The sequence below is a fragment of the Lagenorhynchus albirostris genome, chromosome X (genome assembly GCF_949774975.1).
Source record: "Lagenorhynchus albirostris chromosome X, mLagAlb1.1, whole genome shotgun sequence".
In the NCBI taxonomy this organism is placed as follows: Eukaryota; Metazoa; Chordata; class Mammalia; order Artiodactyla; family Delphinidae; genus Lagenorhynchus; species Lagenorhynchus albirostris.
In genome coordinates, this window is record NC_083116.1 from 71103635 (window position 1) to 71115084 (window position 11450).

An 11450-nucleotide genomic window follows, 5' to 3' on the forward strand; every position below is an offset into this window, starting at 1 on the left:
GCTACTCTTCGTTGTGGTGCGCGGGCTTCTCATTGCAGTGGCTTCTCTTGTTGTGGAGCATGGGCTCTAGGCACGCAGGCTTCAGCAGTTGTGGCACGCAGGCTCTAGAGCACAGGCTCCAGTAGCTGTGCCGCACAGGCTTAGTTGCTCCGTGGCATAGGGGATCTTCTGGGACCAGGGATCGAACCCGTGTCCCCTACATTGGCAGACAGATTCCTAACCGCTGTGCCACCAGGGAAGTCCCGTGATCTTCTTGTATGGAACTTTTCATAATAAAGTGCTGTGAAAAATTAAAAAGAAGTGCTTTTGTTCGTTAAAAGGTATGATAAAAAGAGTGAAGGCAAGCTAAAAACTAGAAGATATTTACATAACATGAAATCATCAAAGAATTAAAGTATAGAATACATAAAGAACTTCCACAAATAAATATGCAAACAACCCAAGGGGAAAATGGGCAAAAGACACTAAATGAACACCTCATAGACAAGAAAATCCCCAAGGCCAAGCATATGAAAAGCTGCTCAATATTATTACTAATATTATTACTAATCAAGAAATTGCAGATTAAATCTACAATGAGACGCCATTTCACTATCACAAGATTGACAACAATTTTGTACTTTGTTAATATCAAATGTTGATGAGGATGTGGAACAGTTAAACACTGTTGATAGCAGTAGAAATTAGCATGACCCCATTGTACAAACTCTGGCATGATCTAGTAATGTTGGAAATCTTCTTTCCCTACGAGATGACAATTTCAGTCCTAAGTATGAGCACTGGAACACAGCTTCCCAGCCATTTGATTCTATGGCTCACACAGAAAATGATGATTGTATGGCATACAGGAGTAAGATGACAAAGTTGTTCAGGGCCAGAACCAAGCGGTCCAGGGGCTGCTGTCAGGCTGTCTCTGGAGATGAAGGCCTCAAAGTCCCAGGTCCAAAAGTTGGAAAGCTCTGCCCTGGAAGGCTCTTGTACGTGGGCACCAGGAAACATGCGCCAGAATGTTTATAGTAGCGCTATGAATAATATCTGCCCAAATGGAAACAACCCAAATTACCCATTGACAGTAGAATGGATACATAGGTTGAGATACGGTTGATTCTTGTTATTTGTAGATTCCATACTTGCAAATTCCCCTATTTGCTAAAATTCATTTTTAACCACAAACCAGTACCAGAGTGCTTTCCTCCTCGTTCGAGAGAGCTGTGAAAAATTTGAGTTGGTGGAATATGTTCCCAACTGAGGTCAAACAAGGTGACGCCCTGCCTTCTGGTTTCAGTCTCATACTGCAAGCAAGTGTCCTTTTCATGATTTATTTGGTGCCACATAGTTTGCATTTTTGTGCTTCTTTGTTGGTGATTTCATAATTAAAGATGGCCTCCAAGCTTAGTGCTGAAGTACTGTCTAGTGTTCTTGAGTGCAAAATGACTATGACGTGCACTCAAGAAAATATGTGTGTTACATAAACCTTGTTCAGGCATGATTTATAATGCTGTTGGCTGTGAGGTCAGTGTTAATGAATCAATAATATTTGTATTAAATAGAGTGCCTTTAAACAGAAACACACATGAAACATGATTACGCAGCGATCAGTCGATGAAAATGTTGTGACCAGCGGATGGTAGGAACTTGAAATTGTATTTCCCTTAGGAGCAATGTTTCAGGATTGCCTAATTCAGTGTTCATGGCAACTTTATAGACTGCAAATAACTATCATGATAATGAGAGTCTACTGTATATTCATTTGGTGGAACAGTGTACAGCAATGAAAATGAACAAGTGCCTGCCACATGCGACAACAGGGATGAATCTCAGTTACACAGTATCACACGGGAGAAGTCAGAAACAACACAAATGATTCCATTTACATAAAGACCAAAGGATGCAGCAAAACCAACGTTGTTAGGAATATGAACCTATGTAGAGAATAACTAAAGAAAAGGAAGGGAACGATGAAGACAAAGGATAGAGGTTACTTCTGAGGAGGGTGAAGGGAAAGGAATTGGAGCTTCCATGCAAGGAACTTCTAAGGTTATGGTGACGTTTGAAAAAACACTGCTATAAAAGTTTACTGAGGGAATGAATGACTCCCAAGTCTGTATCTCTCTCTAGCTTTGACCCCTCACTGGTGTTCCAGAACCAAATTTCTAAGTGCATTCCACCTGCATGTCCTATAAGAAACACAACCTTAATGTATCCAAAATCCCATCATTTCCCTCCCAATCTTTCTTTACTTCCTGTGTCCTTATGCTCCCCACCACAAAGTCACTCAAAACGGAAATGACTTCTGCTTCCTTGTGGTGGCCATAGAAACATGCCCCTCCGATCCACTGCAGGGAACATAGTAGATTGGCAAGTGCCAGCTGCCACTTCTCTGGCACCACCATTGTTTGTGCCAAGATCCCACATCCTCTGGGTAGCTCCCAGCCAGTGACTGAGCATGGCAGGGGCATACTGCTTCAGGACAGGGACTCCTCTAAATGGCAGCTGTAGGGTGGGGACTCCACATGAGCCTGAACAAACTAAACTAAACGGAACTAAAGGTTACTGTTAGAATGAAACTGCGTCTGAGATTCTTCTTATCTGACCCTCCTTTCCCCCACGTCTCTCTTACAGACGTCAGACCCGCATCGCACCCTGAAGAAGAAGACTCATTCCTGCTCCTTCTCCTTTATCCTTCACATGCCATTCTCCCATCATGTTCCTTCATGTCCAATCATGCCTTGGTGTCCGTATTTTTGGAGGACCCAAACTAACAAAAGTGGTACCAGGAGTGGTCTGAGAAGTTAGCTATAAGATGGGGTTTATGGACCAGCTCACTCACTGCCCAAATGACAAAGAGCGTACCATTTTGAGTGCTATGTGGGGCATGGATAATCTCTAGCACAAGGTTACCTCCTGATTCCTTAAGGTTTTATCCATACGTACCTTGAAAAATATCCCAGTGGAGGGTCTTACTTGTGGCCTGTGAGATGATTCAGGCCTTTGAATGGTAGGGAGGGCACTATGTCTATAGGGAGGGCAGAGGCGGCTGTTCATCACTGTTATACTGGCGCCCTGCAAAGACATAATGAGAAACTAAGGGACATTACCAAACAGTTAAGGGCCAAGTGTAAGATTCATGGGGTTTTCTTGGTGGCTTACAAAATGCCCTTGCCTCCTGCAGAGACAGCTGAGTAGCTCACAGATTATGCGGTAACAGTAAGTGCAGAACTCCAGAGATGTATACATCCTTGACAAACACGGGCCTGTTATGGGAAGGTCAGGGCCCTTTTTGGAAAAACTTCAGACTCTGAAATGTAGGCCGGGTATATTGGCATGGATGTCCCCAAACGTTGGCTTATCAGATCCAAACGTCCTGAGGCCTCAAAGCTTGCAGGGTGGCCCTTCCTTCCCTAGCAAGAGCTAACACATGCCCTGTGCTGGTAGATGCTACAGAGTCTGCTCCCCCACAAAGTGACAGACGCCTCTCCCAGGGAAACCCTCATCTCTTCCCCATAAACTCACTGGGATATGCCGAGCCTGATAAGGGGAAAAAGAAATTATACACCAAGAAATAACAAGCCTGTACTGGCAGGAGCAGGGCAATATCCCTGGGATTGGATTTTGAGGGTGCTGGATCAAGTGGACAGGAATATAAGAGTGGATAAGCAAGTTTTACTGAGCGGAGGCGCTTTCTCATGCCATGGAATTTAACACACGGGCAAGGACTCCAGGAGGTGGAGGAAATTCACTGCCAGACTGGCCCTTTGAAACTTTGAGAAAGTGATGGCCCATAAGGAGAGAAGTGGAAATGCCTGCCTTGGATTGGCAGATGGCAGAGGAAGGAACAAAAAGGTTGAGTGATGCAGACATGCTAGAACGGACAGAAAAGGTGAGGCCAGTCACATGGCCTCATGGTTATGTCCCACTGTAGGGCTGAGAGGACACATCCCACTGTAGGACACATGTCCCACTGTAGGGCCGAGAGGACACCAAAGCCATCAGGAGCGTTCTGGTGAGAGGAGCCCCAGCATCACTAGAAGTTTGGTGGTTGCTCCCCTCTGGAGGCCAATGCCAATGATGGAAGGAAAGTGGTCCCGACCTGGGCTCATTACCACCCATGGGAGCCAACGAATTCTGACATGATAGAGGGCAGAGGGCAGCTCTTAACCAAGAGATGCCAGCAGACCACATTTCCAGTAACGACCAGCAAGGTCAGAGGGGCAGTCAAGAGTGCCTGCTTGACCGGCAGAAAGCTGAGAAGATGGCTCAGACAGCATGGCTCCCTAGGGGCAACGACAGCCAGCAAAAGGCAAGAATGCAAGAGAAGGAGGGCCATCATCCCGCTAAAAAGCCACAGTCTCCTGCTCAGTTCCTGGTCCTGAGCCAATTCAGAGACTGGCCCCACTGAAGAGGTGGATGAGTCCTGAGGAGGAAGGATCCAGAAACAAGGCAGTGGGTTATGACCGTCCCTAAAGAGAATGGCTGCCAGTTCTCAGGTGACTGTACCCGGAGGCTAGAAAAAGACCCAGACACTTCTACTACTACTGGACACAGGATCTGAGCTGACATTGATCCAGGAGGCCCAAAGTGTCATGATGGGGCCCCATTAGAATGGGGCTTATGAGGCCCTGACATTAAAAGGAGTTGGGAATAGAGACCGGTTCACAGTGAGCTGAATGGGTCCCTGGACCAAAATAGCGGTCATTTCTCCAGTCCCCAAGCTGATAATGATAAGTGATACACTTGGCAGTTGGAGCAATGACTTCCACATTGGGTCACTGCTCTGTGGGGTAAGAGCTATCCCGGTGGGGAAAGCCAAGAGGAACCTCTGACACTGGCTCCCACCCCAGGCCAAGAGAGTAAGTCAAAAGCAGTATTGGATCCTGGTGAGCATAGGGGGCTAAAGCAGAGATTAGTGACATCATTGGAGACGTATGGGATGCAGGGGAAGAGGAGGTAGGAGAGCCACAGGGACGAAGAGAGTGGAGAAGGTGAGAAGAAGTTCTGGGAGTCTCTCTCTGGGGGAGGGAGGAAGGGAATGGAAATGGTGAGAGGGAAGACGGAGGCTTCCACTGAATCCACTGGTAATGTTTCCTAGGGTGCTGGTGGATGCAGGAGATTTTGCTATATCCTTCCTTATCCATTTTAACATATTTGAAATAGCACACCATGACTTAAAAAGTCACTGGGAGAAGTGGAAGAGGGCGGTATCCACAAACGGGCAGGCACCATCGGGGGCAGGCTCGAGGAGGAGGATTGCAGATTTACAGTGCACCCAATCTCCCCTGCTCTGAAACTGCTCCAGCACGGCCAGCTTCTCAGGTGCAGACCCAGAAAACTGGGCCTTTGAGTTCCACAGGCAAGAGGGGTTCAGACACCCCAGGACTCTCCAGGAGGTCAGCCAGAGCAGGTGGCAGGAGAGAGAGGTGACTGAAGACAGAGGAGTATGAACGGGAAGGAGCAGAAGGAAGGTATGGGAGGAATGGAGCGGTGTCAGAGTAGGAGTGGGGTGGCAGACACGGGAAATTCTAACACCCATGGGCCGTATAGAAACCAAGGGAGGCACCACTCCCCAGACATCAGTACTGCTCAGCTCAGGGGAGCTGAGAACTGACAGTTCCAAGAAAAATTGAGAGACACCTGGCTATCCACACCCACCGCCATCACAACTGGTAGGCCTTGGTTGTGCGTCCTTCAAAACTTTAAAACATACTTGTACATATACTTAAATGAATTCTCATATATCACATAGGATTGACTGGTGTGTGTGCGTGTGCCCACGCACGCAAGTGATTTAACTTACAAATGTGAATCCAAAGCCATCGTTCTGCAACTTGCAGTTGGAAGTCAGGCGGATGCTTTCGAAAGCTGTGAGAATGGCCTGATGCATTCCGTTGGACTGCCACGCTTTATGCTACTGGATGCTAAGCCACGTTGCATTCATCCATTTCCTTACTGACGGGAATTTGGAGTGTTCCCAGTTTTTCCCATCACCAACTCCCTTGTGCATGTGTTCTTGTACACTACAGGTACCAGCGTGTCTCCGGAAGAAGTACCAGGCAGCGGACTTGCAGGAGCATAGAGGAAATAGATTCTTTCTTCCTTCCTTTTAAAGATCTTGGGCTAAAAGCAAGGACTCTGGAGTCAGATTGATTGGTTTCAATCCTGCCGCTGATCCCCACGAGCCGAATGACCTTGGGCCAGTGGCCGAACCTCTCAGTGCCTGTTTCCTCACCGGGAAGAGGCCAGTAATAGTTGGTACTATAGTTAAAGGCGTGTCACGCGGATGCATTATTATTTATGCCCAGCGCTTAGAAGAGTGCCAGGCACAGAGTGCGTGCCGGCACTAAGTTGCTTTCAATGGATTCTGCCAAATTACCTCCCAAATGCGTCTCTTGCACCACCGCCACAGGGGTTTGCTCCTAACCTCTCCCACCCTCGGAATGGTTAAGCTCTTTGAAGGTTGTCAACCTAGTGTGTGAAACCCGATTCGTGGTTTTAGTTCACATCTCCAGGACCAGCGGTGGGGAGCATCTTTTGGGGTGTAACTGGCCACTGCGATTTCCTCTTCTTTGAATTTGCCTCAGAGAGGGGGAAGGACTGATGGAGCGAGGCCAACCCCAAGTCTATCTGCCACACCCGCCTGCCAGTAACGTCTGCTGAGCCACATTTGATGGAGCAGTTGAGACAGAGACCTTACAGAACGAAAATACGATCCCTTTGCTCTCTGGCCGACCCCTGATCACTGACTGCGGGACTCCTGTGCCCATTCTCCTGTTGGGTCTTAAGGCTTGCGGTGGAAGGGAGGCTGGCAAATGCTTTCGGCGCGTGCTAGGCATCCAGCGCCTCCATCTTGACGTTTCATCCTCACCACCCCTGGAGCCCGGCGCCCTCACTCGCCGACGCCCTCGACCCCCTGTATACATGGGAAACGGAGGCTCAGAGCTGTGACTCTAACCAGAAAGGGGAGGCGGGACAGGAGGAGGCGGGCCCAGAGGCTTGACAGAGGGAGGCACTCCCACCACCTCCTTCACCAGCCAACTGCCCGGACCGCCCACGGGCTTGCGAGCAAACCAGAGGCCCTCGGCCCCATTGGTTAGGTCTCGACGGGGGCGGGCGAACAAGGAGCCCGCTGGTTGGCGGGGGCCGGACCAATGAGGAGGCTGCGGCGCGGGCGTGAGAGGCGCGCTGAAAGTGGCGCGTCCTTTCTTTTGAGGCGAGCTCGTGCGGCGCGTGAGGTGGCTGACGCTCCCTTCTGAGCGCCGCCCGCCTAGCCCGCCGTGACCGCGACCGCGACTCGGGCCATCGACCGTCGCCCCGGTTCTGGGGCCACCCGGGTCGCGACATGAGCTCCCCGGATGAGGTGTATGTGTTGAGAAGGCGTGTCCGCCCAAAAGTCAGGGAGCGGGCCGGCGTTCGCATAGCCGGCCCCGCAGTCCCGCCGGGGCCCGACCCAGGCCCCGAGCCTGGGGAGCCGCGGAGCGGCAAGGGCGGAGGCGGCTTCCCGGACCCCGAGGGCTTCCAGTCGAAGCGGGAGATGCTGGAAGGGCGAGGGCCGGTGCTGTGGGGCCGCGAAGGCCGACCTGGCTCCCCACATGAGCACACGAGGGACCTCCTGGACCTGATCGACGAGTCTGAGGCGGCCAAGGAGGCCAACCTGCAGCAGCTGACCGACCAGGATGTGCTGGGCGTCCGCAGATACCCGGACCCCGAGGGCTTCGAGTCTGAGCGGGAGATGCTGGAAGCGCGAGGGCCGGTGCTGTGGGGCCGCGAAGGCCGACCTGGCTCCCCACATGAGCACACGAGGGACCTCCTGGACCTGATCGACGAGTCTGAGGCGGCCAAGGAGGCCAACCTGCAGCAGCTGACCGACCAGGACGTGCTGGGCGTCCGCAGGTACCCGTCCCCGGAGAGGTCCACTGCCTTCAAAGAGGCCACTGGGTCGACACTGCGCCTCGAGGCGGGTCCCGGCGGTCGAGGAGCGCCCGGCCAGAGCTGTGGGGAGGCGTCGACGGCTCCAGCCGGCCCTCTCCACCTCGGTGGGCCTGAAGCGGGCCGGGCCTTGGGGAGCCCTAAGAGAGGCACTAAGCGTAGGTTGAACGTGGCTGCGGATCGCCAGCGGCGCTCCGCGGAAGGCCTGGCCTGGCTGCTGTCCGACTCCGAGTCCTCAGATGAATTCAGTGAGACACAGCTGATGACGGTGAGCACTTACCGCAGAGGAGGAGGCCAGGCCAAGCCCAGCAGACCCGAGGATCCCGGGGACACTCCCAGACACTCGAAGTTCCAAGTCAGGGAGAATTACCGTCACGTGACAGGCTCTTCCCTGTCCTCGGCTCCGCGAGGACTCTCTTCGGTTGTGGAAAGGCAGGGCGTGGGAGAGCAGGGCATCTCTTCCCCTAAGAAAATGCAGAGCGTGCTGTGGGGCAAGGGGGGCAGCAAGCCCAGCTACCCGGGAGCTGCTGCTGCTGCTGCTGCTGCTGCTGCTGCTTCTGTTTCTGCTGCTGCTCCAGGTGGCCTGCCGCAGGTCACTCCTAGGAAGAACGGAGCCCAGGAGAAGAAATCCGTCGGGGAAGCATCCAAACTTGCCCTGGGGGGAACCTTCGGTTCCCGGGGGCAGCGAATCTCGGCAACTCCCGTGGAACCGGCCACCTTCCCCCCAATCTCTGGTATTCCGCTGCCTGGGAGACCCAAGAGTTATACCTTGGTCCTTTCGGGAACCAAACAGTCCAAGCACAGTGGCGCTGGGAAGAAATCCGTGGTCAGGTGGGCAAGGGAGTCTGAGGCGGTGGCGGGAGAAGATAAGGACCCAAATAGAGACCCAGCTCCAAAAGGCCAAGTGAGTAGGCCATGCTCCTCCTCTCTCCCCACTCTTCCCCCCCCACAGCACCCAGGGCACACGTCTTCATCCATGCTGCCTCTGTCCACCCCTCAGAGGTCAGCATTGGGTGCCCCTCGGTCACTGGGTCATTACGATGCCAGATCGGGCTCCTTTTCCTAGGGACAAACATTAAGGTAGCACTTCGGGTGTCCTGGGCCCGGTTCTCCACCCTTGGCCTCTTTCCAGCCTCCTCTGAGAGACTTGGGCTGGGATGGAAGGGAGGGCTGGTAGCTGAATTGGGTCGGGGGATCCCTTAAAAGCTTCCCCGGAAAGCCTCAGTATTTAGACTCACCAGCTTCCTGAATCCTCCTTCCTAGCTGTTCCCCAGACCTTCCTTGCAGGGGGCCTGGGCTTTCTCAGTGTCCCACTGTTGTGCCTAGATCAGCTCTGCCTGCTGGCCTGGGGCTGACTGAGGGAGAAAGTGCTAATGAGATCAGCCTTTCAATTCCCTTCCCAATTCCCTGCCTCACCCTGGCCCGAATCACACAACTCTCTCTCTCTCTCTCTCTGTCTCTCTCTCACTCTCTCTCTCTCTCTCACACACACACACACACACACACACACACACACACACACACAGACACACACACACACACTTCCTTAGTCCAAATCGGTGAGAAATTTTTGTTTCAGCTGCTCACTCACAGGCCAGGGACATCTTGTCTGCGCATGCATCGTAGAAAAGCCAGCAGTGGCGACGTCAACACCAGAGGCCCCCAAGATCCAGGAAACTCAGAACCCTTGGCCCTGAACCAGGGAGAAGTCATGCCCAGGGGGCCTGCCCCCTCAGGTGAGTGTCGTGGGTTTGATATGAGGGGAGGGAAGAGGGGTTGAGGACAGAAACCTCTGCCTCTGTCTCTGCCGGGGGCACAGCCTTGCTCCCAGGCAGCTTCTCCCACAGGAGACGGGGTGCTGGCAGGGCTGGCCTTGAGCCACATCATCCTCTGTGTGGGGTTTGTGTGGCCGGGGTGATCGGTGGCAGTGCCCCAAACAGCTGCTCCGGGTGTAGACTTGCAGGGGAACAGCCTTTTCTGTTAAGTCCTGTTCGGCCACATTGCTCTCCCACGTGCTGGCTGTGGCTGCAGCTCTGGGAGGGTCGAATCCAGAGCCACGTTGTTTGGGGACCACAATGGCGAAATGGCTGCCCCCGGGGAACAGGGGAGGCAGGCCCAGAGACAAGGTTCCGGCTGCTGGGCAGAGCAGGGGCGGCTGGTTGCCAGCAGAGGGTGGTGCTGCCTCACCTCACTTTAGAGCCCGCTTGGCCCTTTCCACCTCACTGGGAGCCTGGGAAGCTGGATTGTGTGTCCTTTCCCTCTCAGGTGACCGGGGGCCACTTGACCATCCCCCAAGACCGGAAACGCAGCAGCAGCCACTGGGAACGCCCTGCTGTCCTTGGGTAATGCTTCCTCTGCATCCTGGAAATGCAGGCCCAAACTCGAGGGTGGGATCTGGGTCCAAGTTCAGCTGACATGTGTGGGCTCCCCCTCCCCTGCCCCCATCACGTACCCCACGGAGGGAGCCCACCTCCTTTCCACTGAGGAGCCCTTGCCAGTCTGACCACCCGGCTTTGGGGTGGAGGGCCCGGGGGAGAGGAGAAGGTGGAGGAGAGAGGAGGCCAGAGTATACTAATCATTTCTCTTCCTCCTCTGTCTGCTGGCCTAGTGTCTCGAGCTAAAGAGAGAAGTAGACGAACTTAAGGAGCAACTTGGTATGAGGAACCAGGGCCGGAGAGCGGTGTCTTAGTGAAGAACCCGGGTGGGCACCTGGGGTGGGGGTGGGCTGCAGGTGCGGTGGGCCTGGCAGGGACGATCATCCCTGTGGGGAGGAGAACCTCTCAGGCCTGGCCCTGGAGCTGGCTGTGCATGTACAACTGGGCGTGTGTACAAATAGCAAAGTACTGTCTGGACTGCATGCACACTTTGACAACCAGACCAGTCCTAGGGAATGTCCTTCTGATAGGACTTTTAGAGATGCCTCGTTGATTTTTCCCTTGAACTGCTGCTTGGTGTGGCTTCTAAGGTTCTTGTTGGATGGTTTGTTTGTGTGTGTGACAAGTTCTGAGTGGTTGTGGCACGGCCCACAGCATGAGAGCTGCTGGCACATTTTGTTTCCCTTTAGGAACCGGTTCCACATTCAATTTGGGTGGTGGGGAGTGATCAGGCCCAGAGCTCTTTGCATCGGGTCTGGAGGGGTTTCAGGTATCAGGGCTAGGCGGTTCCTCACGGGGATAGGGGGACGGGCTTCTGTATCCCTCTGTCTGGAGCGCCTGCTAATGCCTGTCCCTGTTGCAGCCGCCATGCAGTACCTGGCTGACAAGTTGCAGACCCTTTGAAGTGAGTGTTACACACACCGTACCCCTTCCCACAGTCCTGGCTGTTGAGCAGGGCTGGGGGCTGGCCCTGGCTTGAGGCTCTTCCCTGACTCTGCTGTTTCACAGGTTGAGCCCAGCGTCTTCCTGCAAAAGGAGCAGCTGTTTGGGGCCCTGGAGCTGTGGCCAAGCTCGTTCCCTCCTGTTCTGCCTCAGCTAGGGCTTCCTCTCCCCCTTGTTTTGCCCCCGCCCCGCCCCAGTTTCACAGCAGTT

General features: G+C 53.4%; 1 protein-coding gene across 1 annotated transcript; it reads left to right on the plus strand.

Moving 5' to 3' along the window:
- Positions 1–5437: 5437 nt before the first annotated feature.
- On the plus strand, positions 5438–11201 carry LOC132513130 (uncharacterized protein CXorf49 homolog). The gene is made up of 5 exons (XM_060137323.1): positions 5438–5462; positions 7266–7633; positions 7841–8827; positions 9503–9659; positions 11161–11201. Exons 1-5 carry the CDS (start codon positions 5438–5440, stop codon positions 11199–11201), a joined length of 1578 nt encoding a protein of 525 aa, XP_059993306.1.
- Positions 11202–11450: the final 249 nt, after the last annotated feature.